This window comes from Tachypleus tridentatus, chromosome 7, assembly GCF_004210375.1.
Source record: "Tachypleus tridentatus isolate NWPU-2018 chromosome 7, ASM421037v1, whole genome shotgun sequence".
Lineage (NCBI taxonomy): Eukaryota > Metazoa > Arthropoda > Merostomata > Xiphosura > Limulidae > Tachypleus > Tachypleus tridentatus.
Window position 1 is genome coordinate 93,963,264 of NC_134831.1, and position 18,486 is coordinate 93,981,749.

Consider the following 18,486-nt stretch of genomic DNA (forward strand, 5'->3'; position numbering starts at 1 on the left):
ATACGAGATCATCTTCCAGGCTTTCTATCTAATGCATGCCTTGATTCTAAAATTGCTAAGGAAATTAAACGTGCAAGAACAAAAGGAACAGTTGTTTTTCGTGATGTCTCTGGTGAGAAATACTTGAAAATCTTTATAGCACTATTAAAGAATATTCATTAATTACTGATGAAAGTACAGATGCATCTACAAACAACAACTTGTTCTAATAGCTAGATTTCATGATAGCCGTATTTAAAACACAATTTAAAACTTTTTAACTTCTTTGGAAATCAATTGCTGTACTGCCCAAGGCATTCACAATTTTAGAGTAATTTCTTTTTAGAAACATGGAATCCCATTTAAAAAATCGATAGGCTATGTAAGTGTAATGATGTGATCAAAAAGTGGTGTTTAAATTTTGCTAAAGCAGAAAGTGACATATCTCTGTGTACAAGGTTGTGTATGTCACTCAGTGTGTTTATGTGTATCCTATGTATGTTCTGAACTTCCACCTTCCTTAGTAGAGCTGACTAGAAATATTTATTCATATTTGTGAAACAGCCCAAAGAGATTAACTGAATATGCAGAATTTCAGGAATTTATCCAGACTGATCCTAACATGATTTTATATCACAGCTGTACTCGATGGTTATCACTTCAACAAGTGGTAGAAAGACTACTGAATCAATGACCAGTACTTGTCTTATTTTTTACATCAGTGGCATCAGAAGATGGGATGACTTTGGCATCTACAATACTAGAAAGTTTACAGAATACAATCGTAAAAATATACTTTGCATTTCCAACTTTTATTCTACCATATGTCAATAAAATAAGTTTAGAGGTTGAAGCTGAGAGCTTCAGAATTCATAAGCTACATGCCTCCATCAACAGTAGTATGAAATGTATCCTTGGTAATTTTATTAAGAGAGAAGTACTAAAAGATGCAGATATATCGAAGGTTAACATCAATCATTCTTCAGTTTATCTTCCCTCAAGTGAAATATATCGTGGAGAAAGAACTGAAAGTATCTTTCTAGAATATCCTTCCATGATTCAAACCAAAGAACTTGAAGAATTTCAGCTTAAGACATTGAATTTTTATGTCAAACTAAGCAAGGAAATGTACAAACGGTTTCTATCATCTGGGATGTTCACTTATTTGCAGCTATTTTAAGCTTTAGACCCAGAAGATGTGTCTCAAGGACAGCTACATTCAGTTATCCCATTGGCCATGAAAGTTCCTTATATTATTGAGGAAAAAGATTATAAAGATATCATTAAAGAATGGTGAGAGTTAACTTTATAAGAGAATAAAACTTCAAAATCAGAGAAATACTGGTATTATGTTTCATTAGAGAATGGTGAGAGTTAACTTTATTAGAGAATGAAACTTCAGAATCAGAGAAATACTTACTGGTATTATGTTTCATTAGAGAATGGTGAGAGTTAACTTTGTAAGAGAATGAAACTTGAGAATCAGAGAAATACTGGTATTATGTTTCATTAGAGAATGGTGAGAGTTAACTTTGTAAGAGAATGAAACTTGAGAATCAGAGAAATACTGGTATTATGTTTCATTAGAGAATGGTGAGAGTTAACTTTGTAAGAGAATGAAACTTGAGAATCAGAGAAATACTGGTATTATGTTTCATTAGAGAATGGTGAGAGTTAACTTTGTAAGAGAATGAAACTTGAGAATCAGAGAAATACTGGTATTATATTTAATTAGAGAATGGTGAGAGTTAAATTTATAAGAGAATGAAACTTGAGAATCAGAGAAATACTGGTATTATATTTCATTAGAGAATGGTGAGAGTTAACTTTGTAAGAGAATGAAACTTGAGAATCAGAGAAATACTGGTATGATATTTCATTAGAGAATGGTGAGAGTTAACTTTGTAAGAGAATGAAACTTGAGAATCAGAGAAATACTGGTATTATGTTTCATTAGAGAATGGTGAGAGTTAACTTTGTAAGAGAATAAAACTTCAGAATCAGAGAAATACTGGTATTATATTTCATTAGAGAATGGTGAGAGTTAACTTTGTAGGAGAATGAAACTTCAGAATCAGAGAAATACTGGTATTATATTTCATTAGAGAATGGTGAGAGTTAACTTTGTAGGAGAATGAAACTTCAGAATCAGAGAAATACTGGTATTATATTTCTCAAGAAAAATATGGATATAAATTATCTCCAAACTAATGATAAACTTACTGTCATTGTATCATTCTTCAGTTGCAGTAGAAAGGCTGTTCTCTTTGGTAAACAATATGAAGGTAAAAAATCGTTACCGGGAACCTAAATACATTATTATATGAAAAAAATGTTTTATAAAACACGACATAATAAGAATGACAACCGTGTGTAAAATATGAAGGAAACTAAATTGTAAACCAATAAAATAACCAAGTTTTTAATAAAATAAGGTGAGTTATATGTTGGTTTATTTAATTTGTTAAAATACAAGAAAATCATTTGTCAAACCTGGTCTGGTTTAGATGTTTATAATTGAGTGTGCGTTGTTTTGCTCGCGCTTTCAAAATGTTTTTCTTTCAAGTGTTTATATACATTGTTTTTAATTCCATAATATAGATAAGTGGATAATAAAAAATTAGAAAATAAATACAGTTCATTCTGGCATTACTGACGAAAAGAAAATGGCGCGTGACTGGAAAAACGTGAAACGAGAACTTAATGAAAGTTGGAAGTTGAAATTTGTAGTGATTGAAGCAAATAATAAACCAGTGTTTTGTTTGTGTAACAAAATCTTCAGGAATGATAAAGAATACAACCTTAAACAACACTTTAACAATCTATACAACGAATTTAATGTAAAATTTCCAGTTGATAGCAAAAATCGTATGAATGAAATTATCCGTCTGAAAGCACAACTTCATGAACAAAAGTTAGGCCTAAAAAGATTTTTATCATCGATAGAACTAGTTACGTTAACTAGCTATAATGTAGCTTGGATTCTAGCTAAAGAAAAGAAATCATTTCCTGATGCTGAACTAGTAAAAGAAATATTGATTGTGATCCATTTCAATTTGATTTAGGAACTTTCAGTAAGGAAATTACATCTTTTTTGACTTTCAATAAGTGTGGATTTTAAGAGGAGATGCTTACCCTGCAAAGTTAGAACACATAAAAGGTAAACAAAGATGTTCTATCAGAGGGACGTGGCTCACTATTCTGATAAATGAGAGTCTTCCAAATTTAAAGATAGCGATTTTAAAATTATTTTCCATATTTGGATCCACATGGGTGTGTGAGTCAACATTTTCTATGCTAGATTTTCTCAAATCTAGATACAGATCTTGGCTTACTGACATAAATCTAGAGGCAGAGCTAAGATGCATAGATATTAAGCCAAATTTCATGAAACTTGTTGATAAAAAAACCCATCAATTTTCACATTGAAGGTTAGTTGGAATGCAATTATTTTAATGAAACTTTTTTTTATTAAGTAGAGTGTGGCCAACGTTGTTTTCATTAACCACAGTTGTGGTCGCTATGAAAAATAAGCTGTTCATCCCTAATTAAAAACAAAAATCCGCTAATTTTTAAACCCTTAGTCATTGTCTTATACCTTTGATAAAATACAATAGTTTCCATCACATATCTTCTATTTATTCAACCAGGGGACGGAGGCAACAAGATGAGGAACCAGCATGTGCTGTCAGGACTATGTTCATTCTTCCTGAAGCTGGCCTCACGGACAGGTCGGAATGGAAATTTGTAGTCAACGTACCGGACAGAGATCCGCGGTTCAAACAGGTTATTAGGGTTGACGTCTGCAGGTGAGAATCTGTTTCTGTAGTACATATAACAAATGTAGCTCTTGTTTTCATCTAAAGTGTTTGTTGCTACTACAGAGGCCTGTGAGTGACTAGCCTGTATCTTATTGGTTAGCTTTACATTTTTGCTGTCCCTCGCTCGTACAGCGGTAAGTCTACGGATTTACAACGCTAAAAGAAGGAATTCGATTCTCCTTCGTCGACAAAGCAGATAGCCGAATGTGGCTTTGCTATAAACGAACACACACACATACATTCTAGTTTCAAGATCTAATATTAAACCTATCAACCAACATTGTAGACATCATGACCATGTTGGAAATGTGTTTGTTCTCTGTCAATGTCATCTCACATCACACCATAATTAAAAACGACTAAACAAGAGAATATTACCAAACACATTCCAGTGTATAAAGCAAACAAGCGACCAATATTCAATATAAATCTTGTTTAGAGTAAACAGGCGACCATTATTCAATACAAAATCTTGTTTAGAGTAAACAAGCGACCATTATTCAATATAAATATTGTTTAGAGTAAACAGGCGACTATTATTCAATATAAATGTTGTTTAGAGTAAACAAGCGACCATTATTCAATATAAATCTTGTTTAGAGTAAACAGGCGACTGTTATTCAATATAAATCTTGTTTAGAGTAAACAAGCGACTATTATTCAATATAAATCTTGTTTAGAGTAAACAAGCGACCATTATTCAATATAAATATTGTTCAGAGTAAAATAAGCGACTATTATTCAATATAAATCTTGTTTAGAGTAAACAAGCGACTATTATTCAATATAAATGTTGTTTAGAGTAGACAAGCGACCATTATTCAATATAAATCTTGTTTAGAGTAAACAGGCGACCATTATTCAATATAAATGTTGTTTAGAGTAAACAAGCGACCATTATTCAATATAAATGTTGTTTAGAGTAAACAAGCGACTATTATTCAATATAAATGTTGTTTAGAGTAAACAAGCGACCATTATTCAATATAAATCTTGTTCAATATAAATCTTGTTTAGAGTAAACAGGCGACTATTATTCAATATAAATATTGTTTAGAGTAAACAAGCGACTATTATTCAATATAAATCTTGTTTAGAGTAAACAGGCTACTATTATTCAATATAAATATTGTTTAGAGTAAATAAGCGACTATTATTCAATATAAATCTTGTTTAAAGTAAACAGGCGACTATTATTCAATATAAATGTTGTTTAGAGTAAACAGGCAACTATTATTCAATATAAATGTTGTTTAGAGTAGACAAGCGACCATTATTCAATATAAATGTTGTTTAGAGTAAACAGGCGACTATTATTCAATATAAATCTTGTTTAGAGTAAACAAGCGACCATTATTCAATATAAATTTTGTTTAGAGTAAACAAGCGACCATTATTCAATATAAATCTTGTTTAGAGTAAACAAGCGACCATTATTCAATATAAATATTGTTCAGAGTAAACAAGCGACTATTATTCAATATAAATCTTGTTTAGAGTAAACAGGCAACTATTATTCAATATAAATATTGTTCAGAGTAAATAAGCGACTATTATTCAATATAAATCTTGTTTAGAGTAAACAGGCGACTATTATTCAATATAAATGTTGTTTAGAGTAGACAAGCGACCATTATTCAATATAAATCTTGTTTAGAGTAAACAGGCGACTATTATTCAATATAAATATTGTTTAGAGTAAACAAGCGACCATTATTCAATATAAATCTTGTTTAGAGTAAACAAGCGACCATTATTCAATATAAATCTTGTTTAGAGTAAACAAGCGACTATTATTCAATATAAATCTTGTTTAGAGTAAACAAGCGACTATTATTCAATATAAATGTTGTTTAGAGTAGACAAGCGACCATTATTCAATATAAATCTTGTTTAGAGTAAACAAGCGACTATTATTCAATATAAATGTTGTTTAGAGTAGACAAGCGACCATTATTCAATATAAATCTTGTTTAGAGTAAACAAGCGACCATTATTCAATATAAATCTTGTTTAGAGTAAACAAGCGACTATTATTCAATATAAATATTGTTCAGAGTAAACAAGCGACTATTATTCAATATAAATCTTGTTTAGAGTAAACAAGCGACTATTATTCAATATAAATCTTGTCCAGAGTAAACAAGCGACTATTATTCAATATAAATATTGTTTAGAGTAAACAAGCGACCATTATTCAATATAAATTTTGTTTAGAGTAAACAAGCGACCATTATTCAATATAAATCTTGTTTAGAGTAAACAAGCGACCATTATTCAATATAAATATTGTCAGAGTAAATAAATATTATTTAGAGTAAACAAGCGACTATTATTCAATATAAATGTTGTTTAGAGTAAACAAGCGACCATTATTCAATATAAATGTTGTTTAGAGTAAACAAGCGACCATTATTCAATATAAATGTTGTTTAGAGTAAACAAGCGACTATTATTCAATATAAATGTTGTTTAGAGTAAACAAGCGACCATTATTCAATATAAATCTTGTTTAGAGTAAACAAGCGACTATTATTCAATATAAATGTTGTTTAGAGTAAACAAGCGACTATTATTCAATATAAATGTTGTTTAGAGTAAACAAGCGACCATTATTCAATATAAATCTTGTTTAGAGTAAACAAGCGACTATTATTCAATATAAATCTTGTTTAGAGTAAACAAGCGACTATTATTCAATATAAATATTGTTTAGAGTAAACAAGCGACCATTATTCAATATGAATCTTGTTTAGAGTAAACAAGCGACCATTATTCAATATAAATATTGTCCAGAGTAAACAAGCGACCATTATTCAATATAAATCTTGTTTAGAGTAAACAAGCGACCATTATTCAATATAAATATTGTTCAGAGTAAACAAGCGACTATTATTCAATATAAATCTTGTTTAGAGTAAACAGGCGACTATTATTCAATATAAATGTTGTTTAGAGTAGACAAGCGACCATTATTCAATATAAATCTTGTTTAGAGTAAACAGGCGACTATTATTCAATATAAATGTTGTTTAGAGTAAACAAGCGACTATTATTCAATATAAATATTGTTTAGAGTAGACAAGCGACTATTATTCAATATAAATCTTGTTTAGAGTAAACAAGCGACTATTATTCAATATAAATATTGTTTAGAGTAAACAAGCGACTATTATTCAATATAAATATTGTTTAGAGTAAACAAGCGACCATTATTCAATATAAATCTTGTTTAGAGTAAACAAGCGCGACAATATAAATTATTCAATATAAATCTTGTTTAGAGTAAACAAGCGACCATTATTCAATATAAATATTGTTTAGAGTAAACAAGCGACTATTATTCAATATAAATATTGTTTAGAGTAAACAGGCAACTATTATTCAATATAAATATTGTTTAGAGTAAACAAGCGACCATTATTCAATATAAATGTTGTTTAGAGTAAACAAGCGACCATTATTCAATATAAATGTTGTTTAGAGTAAACAAGCGACCATTATTCAATATAAATATTGTTTAGAGTAAACAAGCGACCATTATTCAATATAAATCTTGTTTAGAGTTATTATTCAATATAAATCTTGTTTAGAGTAAACAAGCGACCATTATTCAATATAAACAAGCGTTGTTTAGAGTAAACAAGCGACCATTATTCAATATAAATGTTGTTTAGAGTAAACAAGCGACCATTATTCAATATAAATGTTGTTTAGAGTAAACAAGACTATTATTCAATATAAATCTTGTTTAGAGTAAACAAGCGACATTATTCAATATAAATCTTGTTTAGAGTAAACAAGCGACTATTATTCAATATAAATGTTGTTTAGAGTAAACAAGCGACCATTATTCAATATAAATCTTGTTTAGAGTAAACAAGCGACCATTATTCAATAAAAAATCTTGTTTAGAGTAAACAAGCGACCATTATTCAATATAAATATTGTTTAGAGTAAACAAGCGACCATTATTCAATATAAATGTTGTTTAGAGTAAACAAGCGACTATTATTCAATATAAATGTTGTTTAGAGTAGACAAGCGACCATTATTCAATATAAATCTTGTTTAGAGTAAACAGGCGACTGTTATTCAATATAAATCTTGTTTAGAGTAAACAAGCGACTATTATTCAATATAAATATTGTTCAGAGTAAACAAGCGACTATTCTTCAATATAAATCTTGTTTAGAGTAAACAAGCGACTATTATTCAATATAAATCTTCTTTAGAGTAAACAAGCGACCATTATTCAATATAAATATTGTTTAGAGTAAACAAGCGACTATTATTCAATATAAATATTGTTCAGAGTAAACAAGCGACAATTATTCAATATAAATCTTGTTTAGAGTAAACAAGCGACTATTATTCAATATAAATCTTGTTTAGAGTAAACAAGCGACTATTATTCAATATAAATGTTGTTTAGAGTAAACAAGCGACCATTATTCAATATAAATCTTGTTTATAGTAAACAGGCAACAATTATTCAATATAAATCTTGTTTAGAGTAAACAAGCGACTATTATTCAATATAAATATTGTTTAGAGTAAACAAGCGACTATTATTCAATATAAATCTTGTTTAGAGTAAACAAGCGACTATTATTCAATATAAATCTTGTTTAAAGTAAACAAGCGACTGTTATTCAATATAAATGTTGTTTAAAGTAAACAATCGACTGTTATTTAATATAAATGTTGTTTATAGTAGACAAGGGACCATTATTCAATATAAATCTTGTTTAGAGTAAACAAGCGACTATTATTCAATATAAATGTTGTTTAGAGTAAACAAGCGACATTATTCAATTATTCAATATAAATGTTGTTTAGAGTAAACAAGCGACCATTATTCAATATAAATCTTGTTTAGAGTAAACAAGCGACTATTATTCAATATAAATCTTGTTTAGAGTAAACATGCAACTATTATTCAATATAAATATTGTTTAGAGTAGACAAGCGACCATTATTCAATATAAATCTTGTTTAGAGTAAACAAGCGACCATTATTCAATATAAATATTGTTCAGAGTAAACAGGCTACTATTATTCAATATAAATATTGTTCAGAGTAAACAAGCGACCATTATTCAATATAAATGTTGTTTAGAGTAAACAAGCGACCATTATTCAATATAAATGTTGTTTAGAGTAAACAAGCGACCATTATTCAATATAAATCTTGTTTAGAGTAAACAAGCGACCATTATTCAATATAAATCTTGTTTAGAGTAAACAGGCGACTATTATTCAATATAAATATTGTTTAGAGTAGACAAGCGACCATTATTCAATATAAATCTTGTTTAGAGTAAACAGGCGACCATTATTCAATAATAAATCTTGTTTAGAGTAAACAAGCGACCATTATTCAATATAAATATTGTTTAGAGTAAATAAGCGACTATTATTCAATATAAATCTTGTTTAGAGTAAACAGGCGACTATTATTCAATATAAATGTTGTTTAGAGTAAACAAGCGACCATTATTCAATATAAATCTTGTTTAGAGTAAACAAGCGACTATTATTCAATATAAATGTTGTTTAGAGTAAACAAGCGACTATTATTCAATATAAATATTGTTTAGAGTAAACAAGCGACTATTATTCAATATAAATCTTGTTTAGAGTAAACAAGCGACTATTATTCAATATAAATCTTGTTTAGAGTAAACAAGCGACCATTATTCAATATAAATGTTGTTTAGAGTAAACAAGCGACCATTATTCAATATAAATCTTGTTTAGAGTAAACAAGCGACTATTATTCAATATAAATCTTGTTTAGAGTAAACAAGCGACCATTATTCAATATAAATATTGTTTAGAGTAAACAAGCGACCATTATTCAATATAAATTAGAGTTGTTTAGAGTAAACAAGCGACTATTATTCAATATAAATGTTGTTTAGAGTAGACAAGCGACCATTATTCAATATAAATCTTGTTTAGAGTAAACAGGCGACTATTATTCAATATAAATATTGTTTAGAGTATACAAGCGACCATTATTCAATATAAATCTTGTTTAGAGTAAACAGGCGACTATTATTCAATATAAATATTGTTTAGAGTAAACAAGCGACCATTATTCAATATAAATATTGTTCAGAGTAAACAAGCGACTATTATTCAATATAAATATTGTTCAGAGTAAACAAGCGACTATTATTCAATATAAATCTTGTTTAGAGTAAACAGGCGACTATTATTCAATATAAATGTTGTTTAGAGTAAACAAGCGACCATTATTCAATATAAATGTTGTTTAGAGTAAACAAGCGACCATTATTTAATAAAAAATCTTGTTTAGAGTAAACAAGCGACCATTATTCAATATAAATCTTGTTTAGAGTAAACAAGCGCATTACTATTATTCAATATAAATGTTGTTTAGAGTAAACAAGCGACTATTATTCAATATAAATCTTGTTTAGAGTAAACAAGCGACCATTATTCAATATAAATGTTGTTTAGAGTAAACAAGCGACCATTATTCAATATAAATCTTGTTTAGAGTAAACAAGCGACTATTATTCAATAAATAAATCTTGTTTAGAGTAAACAAGCGACCATTATTCAAATAAATATTGTTCAGAGTAAATAAGCGACTATTATTCAATATAAATCTTGTTTAGAGTAAACAAGCGACTATTATTCAATATAAATGTTGTTTAGAGTAAACAAGCGACCATTATTCAATATAAATCTTGTTTAGAGTAAACAAGCGACCATTATTCAATATAAATCTTGTTTAGAGTAAACAAGCGACTATTATTCAATATAAATATTGTTTAGAGTAAACAAGCGACTATTATTCAATATAAATCTTGTTTAGAGTAAACAAGCGACTATTATTCAATATAAATCTTGTTTAGAGTAAACAAGCGACCATTATTCAATATAAATATTGTTTAGAGTAAACAAGCGACTATTATTCAATATAAATATTGTTTAGAGTAAACAAGCGACTATTATTCAATATAAATCTTGTTTAGAGTAAACAGGCGACTATTATTCAATATAAATGTTGTTTAGAGTAAACAAGCGACCATTATTCAATATAAATGTTGTTTAGAGTAAACAAGCGACCATTATTCAATATAAATCTTGTTTAGAGTAAACAAGCGACCATTATTCAATATAAATCTTGTTTAGAGTAAACAAGCGACTATTATTCAATATAAATCTTGTTTAGAGTAAACAAGCGACTATTATTCAATATAAATCTTGTTTAGAGTAAACAAGCGACTATTATTCAATATAAATCTTGTTTAGAGTAAACAAGCGACTATTATTCAATATAAATGTTGTAGAGTAAACAAGCGACCATTATTCAATATAAATCTTGTTTAGAATTATTCAATATAAATGTTGTTTAGAGTAAACAAGCGACCATTATTCAATATAAATCTTGTTTAGAGTAAACAAGCGACCATTATTCAATATAAATCTTGTTTAGAGTAAACAAGCGACTATTATTCAATATAAATATTGTTTAGAGTAAACAAGCGACTATTATTCAATATAAATCTTGTTTAGAGTAAACAAGCGACTATTATTCAATATAAATATTGTTTAGAGTAAACAAGCGACCATTATTCAATATAAATCTTGTTTAGAGTAAACAAGCGACCATTATTCAATATAAATGTTGTTTAGAGTAAACACGCGACTGTTATTCAATATAAATGTTGTTTAGAGTAAATAAGGGATCATTTTGCAATATAAATCTTGTTCCGAGTAAACAAACGACTATTATTCAATATAAATCTTGTTTAGAGTAAACAGGCGACTATTATTCAATATAAATATTGTTTAGAGTAAACAAGCGACTATTATTCAATATAAATCTTGTTTAGAGTAAACAGGCGACTATTATTCAATATAAATGTTGTTTAGAGTAAACAAGCGACCATTATTCAATATAAATGTTGTTTAGAGTAAACAAGCGACTATTATTCAATATAAATCTTGTTTAGAGTAAACAAGGCAACTATTATTCAATATAAATATTGTTTAGAGTAAACAAGCGACTATTATTCAATATAAATCTTGTTTAGAGTAAACAAGCGACTATTATTCAATATAAATATTGTTTAGAGTAAACAAGCGACCATTATTCAATATAAATCTTGTTTATAGTAAACAAGCGACCATTATTTAATAAAAAATCTTGTTGAGAGTGATCATGCGACCATTATTCAAAATAAATATTGTCCAGAGTAAATAAGCGACTATTATTCAATATAAATATTGTTTAGAGTAAACAAGCGACTATTATTCAATATAAATACTTGTTTAGAGTAAACAGGCGACTATTATTCAATATAAATGTTGTTTAGAGTAAACAAGCGACCATTATTCAATATAAATGTTGTTTAGAGTAAACAAGCGACTGTTATTCAATATAAATGTTGTTTAGAGTAAACAAGCGACCATTATTCAATATAAATCTTGTTTAGAGTAAACAAGCGACTATTATTCAATATAAATGTTGTTTAGAGTAAACAAGCGACCATTATTCAATATAAATGTTGTTTAGAGTAAACAAGCGACAATTATTCAATATAAATGTTGATTAGAGTAAACAAGCGACCATTATTCAATATAAATTTTGTTTAGAGTAAACAAGCGACCATTATTCAATATAAATATTGTTCAGAGTAAACAAGCGACTATTATTCAATATAAATCTTGTTTAGAGTAAACAAGCAACTCTTATTCAATATAAATGTTGTTTAGAGTATACAAGCGACCATTATTCAATATAAATCTTGTTTAGAGTAAACAAGCGACGACCATTATTCAATATAAATGTTGTTTAGAGTACAAATTATTCAATATAAATCTTGTTTAGAGTAAATAAGCGACTATTATTCAATATAAATCTTGTTTAGAGTAAACAAGCAACTATTATTCAATATAAATATTGTTTAGAGTAAACAAGCGACCATTATTCAATATAAATCTTGTTTAGAGTAAACAGGCGACTATTATTCAATATAAATCTTGTTTAGAGTAAACAAGCGACCATTATTCAATATAAATGTTGTTTAGAGTAAACAAGACCATTATTCAATATAAATCTTGTTTAGAGTAAACAAGCGACCATTATTCAATATAAATCTTGTTTAGAGTAAACAAGCGACCATTATTCAATATAAATCTTGTTTAGAGTAAACAAGCGACCATTATTCAATATAAATATTGTCCAGAGTAAACAAGCGAACATTATTCAATATAAATCTTGTTTAGAGTAAACAAGCGACTATTATTCAATATAAATGTTGTTTAGAGTAAACAAGCGACAATTATTCAATATAAATGTTGATTAGAGTCAACAAGCGACCATTATTCAATATAAATGTTGTTTAGGATAAACAAGCGACCATTATTCAATATAAATATTTTTCAGAGTAAACAAGCGACCATTATTTAATATAAATCTTGTTTAGAGTAAACAAGCGACTATTATTCAATATAAATATTGTTTAGAGTAAACAAGCGACTATTATTCAATATAAATCTTGTTTAGAGTAAACAAGGCGACTATTATTCAATATAAATGTTGTTTAGAGTAAACAAGCGACCATTATTCAATATAAATCTTGTTTAGAGTAAACAAGCGACCATTATTCAATATAAATCTTGTTTAGAGTAAACAAGCGACTATTATTCAATATAAATCTTGTTTAGAGTAAACAAGCGACTATTATTCAATATAAATATTGTTTAGAGTAAACAAGCGACTATTATTCAATATAAATCTTGTTTAGAGTAAACAAGCGACTATTATTCAATATAAATCTTGTTTAGAGTAAACAAGCGACTATTATTCAATATAAATATTGTTCAGAGTAAACAAGCGAACATTATTCAATATAAATTTTGTTTAGAGTAAACAGGCGACCATTATTCAATATAAATATTGTTTAGAGTAAACAAGCGAACATTATTCAATATAAATGTTGTTTAGAGTAAACAAGCGACCATTATTCAATATAAATGTTGTTTAGAGTAAACAAGCGACCATTATTCAATATAAATGTTGTTTAGAGTAAACAAGCGACCATTATTCAATATAAATCTTGACCATTATTCAATATAAATCTTTTAGAGTAAACAAGCGACTATTATTCAATATAAATCTTGTTTAGAGTAAACAAGCGACTATTATTCAATATAAATGTTGTTTAGAGTAAACAAGCGACTATTATTCAATATAAATATTGTTTAGAGTAAACAAGCGACTATTATTCAATATAAATCTTGTTTAGAGTAAACAAGCGACTATTATTCAATATAAATCTTGTTTAGAGTAAACAAGCGACTATTATTCAATATAAATGTTGTTTAGAGTAAACAAGCGACCATTATTCAATATAAATGTTGTTTAGAGTAAACAAGCGACCATTATTCAATATAAATCTTGTTTAGAGTAAACAAGCGACTATTATTCAATATAAATGTTGTTTAGAGTAAACAAGCGACCATTATTCAATATAAATCTTGTTTAGAGTAAACAAGCGACTATTATTCAATATAAATCTTGTTTAGAGTAAACAAGCGACCATTATTCAATATAAATGTTGTTTAGAGTAAACAAGCGACCATTATTCAATATAAATCTTGTTTAGAGTAAACAAGCGACTATTATTCAATATAAATCTTGTTTAGAGTAAACAAGCGACTATTATTCAATATAAATATTGTTTAGAGTAAACAAGCGACTATTATTCAATATAAATCTTGTTTAGAGTAAACAAGCGACTATTATTCAATATAAATCTTGTTTAGAGTAAACAAGCGACTATTATTCAATATAAATATTGTTTAGAGTAAACAAGCGACCATTATTCAATATAAATGTTGTTTAGAGTAAACAAGCGACCATTATTCAATATAAATGTTGTTTAGAGTAAACAAGCGACCATTATTCAATATAAATCTTGTTTAGAGTAAACAAGCGACCATTATTCAATATAAATCTTGTTTAGAGTAAACAAGCGACTATTATTCAATATAAATATTGTTTAGAGTAAACAAGCGACCATTATTCAATATAAATCTTGTTTAGAGTAAACAGGCGACCATTATTCAATATAAATCTTGTCCAGAGTAAACAAACGAACATTATTCAATATGAATCTTGTTTAGAGTAACGAAACGACCATTATTCAATATAAATATTGTTTAGAGTAAACAAGCGACTATTATTCAATATAAATCTTGTTTAGAGTAAACAAGCGACTATTATTCAATATAAATAAACAAGCGACCATTATTCAATATTCTTTTTAGAGTAAACAAGCGACCATTATTCAATATAAATCTTGTTTAGAGTAAACAAGCGACTATTATTCAATATAAATATTGTTTAGAGTAAACAAGCGACTATTATTCAATATAAATATTGTTTAGAGTAAACAAGCGACTATTATTCAATATAAATCTTGTTTAGAGTAAACAAGCGACTATTATTCAATATAAATGTTGTTTAGAGTAAACAAGCGACATTATTCAATATAAATGTTGTTTAGAGTAAACAAGCGACCATTATTCAATATAAATCTTGTTTAGAGTAAACAAGCGACCATTATTCAATATGAATCTTGTTTAGAGTAACCAAGCGACCATTATTCAATATAAATATTGTTTAGAGTAAATAAGCGACTATTATTCAATATAAATCTTGTTTAGAGTAAACAAGCGACTATTATTCAATATAAATGTTGTTTAGAGTAGACAAGCGACCATTATTCAATATAAATCTTGTTTAGAGTAAACAAGCGACCATTGTTCAATATAAATCTTGTTTAGAGTAAACAAGCGACTATTATTCAATATAAATCTTGTTTAGAGTAAACAAGCGACTATTATTCAATATAAATCTTGTTTAGAGTAAACAAGCGACTATTATTCAATATAAATGTTGTTTAGAGTAAACAAGCGACCATTATTCAATATAAATAAACAAGCGTTGTTTAGAGTAAACAAGCGACTATTATTCAATATAAATGTTGTTTAGAGTTCACAAGCGACCATTATTCAATATAAATCTTGTTTATAGTAAACAGGCGACCATTATTCAATATAAATCTTGTTTAGAGTAAACAAGCGACCATTATTCAATATAAATATTGTTTAGAGTAAACAAGCGACTATTATTCAATATAAATCTTGTTTAGAGTAAACAGGCAACTATTATTCAATATAAATATTGTTTAGAGTAGACAAGCGACCATTATTCAATATAAATCTTGTTTAGAGTAAACAGGCGACTATTATTCAATATAAATATTGTTTAGAGTAAACAAGCGACTATTATTCAATATAAATCTTGTTTACAGTAAACAAGCGACTATTATTCAATATAAATCTTGTTTAGAGTAAACAAGCGACTATTATTCAATATAAATCTTGTTTAGAGTAAACAAGCGACTATTATTCAATATAAATGTTGTTTAGAGTAAACAAGCGACCATTATTCAATATAAATCTTGTTTAGAGTAAACAAGCGACTATTATTCAAATAAATATTGTCTAGAGTAAACAAGCGACTATTATTCAATATAATTCTTGTTTAGAGTAAACAAGCGACCATTATTCAATATAAATGTTGTTTAGAGTAAACAAGCGACCATTATTCAATATAAATGTTGATTAGAGTCAACAAGCGACCATTATTCAATATAAATGTTGTTTAGAGTTATTATTCAAATATCTTGTTTAATTATTCAATATAAATGTTGTTTAGAGTAAACAAGCGACTATTATTCAATATAAATCTTGTTTAGAGTAAACAAGCGACTATTATTCAATATAAATCTTGTTTAGAGTAAAGAAGCGACTATTATTTAATATAAATGTTGTTCACAGTAAACAGGCTACTATTATTCAATATAAATGTTATTTAGAGTAAATAAGCAACTATTATTCAATATAAATGTTGTTTAGAGTAGACAAGTGATCATTATTCAATATAAATGTTGTTTAGAGTAAACAAGCGACTATTATTCAATATAAATGTTGTTTAGAGTAAACAAGCGACCATTATTCAATATAAATCTTGTTTAGAGTAAACAAGCGACTATTATTCAATATAAATCTTGTTTAGAGTAAACAAGCGACTATTATTCAATATAAATGTTGTTTAGAGTAAACAAGCGACCATTATTCAATATAAATCTTGTTTAGAGTAAACAAGCGACCATTATTCAATATAAATCTTGTTTAGAGTAAACAAGCGACTATTATTCAATATAAATGTTGTTTAGAGTAAACAAGCGACCATTATTCAATATAAATCAATTGTTTAGAGTAAACAAGCGACCATTATTCAATATAAATCTTGTTTAGAGTAAACAAGCGACTATTATTCAATATAAATATTGTTTAGAGTAAACAAGCGACCATTATTCAATATAAATCTTGTTTAGAGTAAACAAGCGACTATTATTCAATATAAATGTTGTTTAGAGTAAACAAGCGACCATTATTCAATATAAATCTTGTTTAGAGTAAACAGGCGACTATTATTCAATATAAATCTTGTTTAGAGTAAACAGGCGACTATTATTCAATATAAAATTGTTTAGAGTAAATCTTGTTAGAGTAAACAAGCGACCATTATTCAATATAAATCTTGTTTAGAGTAAACAAGCGACCATTATTCAATATAAATCTTGTTTAGAGTAAACAAGCGACTATTATTCAATATAAATCTTGTTTAGAGTAAACAAGCGACTATTATTCAATATAAATGTTGTTTAGAGTAAACAAGCGACCATTATTCAATATAAATCTTGTTTAGAGTAAACAAGCGACTATTATTCAATATAAATGTTGTTTAGAGTAAACAAGCGACCATTATTCAATATAAATATTGTTTAGAGTAAACAAGCGACTATTATTCAATATAAATCTTGTTTAGAGTAAACAAACAACTATTATTCAATATAAATATTGTTTAGAGTAAACAAGCGACCATTATTCAATATAAATCTTGTTTAGAGTAAACAAGCGACCATTATTCAATATAAATCTTGTTTAGAGTAAACAAGCGACAATTATTCAATATAAATATTGTTTAGAGTAGACAAGCGACCATTATTCAATATAAATCTTTTTAGAGTAAACAAGCGACCATTATTCAATATAAATGTTGTTTAGAGTAAACAAGCGACCATTATTCAATATAAATGTTGTTTAGAGTAAACAAGCGACCATTATTCAATATAAATCTTGTTTAGAGTAAACAAGCGACATTATTCAATATAAATCTTGTTTAGAGTAAACAAGCGACTATTATTCAATATAAATATTGTTTAGAGTAAACAAGCGACTATTATTCAATATAAATATTGTTTAGAGTAAACAAGCGACCATTATTCAATATAAATCTTGTTTAGAGTAAACAAGCGACTATTATTCAATATAAATATTGTTTAGAGTAAACAAGCGACTATTATTCAATATAAATCTTGTTTAGAGTAAACAAGCGACTATTATTCAATATAAATGTTGTTTAGAGTAAACAAGCGACCATTATTCAATATAAATCTTGTTTAGAGTAAACAAGCGACTATTATTCAATATAAATGTTGTTTAGAGTAAACAAGCGACCATTATTCAATATAAATCTTGTTTAGAGTAATATAAATCTTGT

General features: G+C 27.3%; 1 protein-coding gene across 2 annotated transcripts in view; it reads left to right on the plus strand.

Moving 5' to 3' along the window:
• Window positions 1–18,486, plus strand: part of LOC143256211 (uncharacterized) — a 120,562-nt gene that overhangs the window by 41,929 nt on the left and 60,147 nt on the right. For both annotated transcript variants that reach the window (XM_076513097.1, XM_076513096.1), the window contains exon 4: window positions 3,630–3,788. In XM_076513097.1, the coding sequence (XP_076369212.1) occupies window positions 3,630–3,788 (159 nt within the window). The remainder of the gene's footprint in view (window positions 1–3,629; window positions 3,789–18,486) is intronic.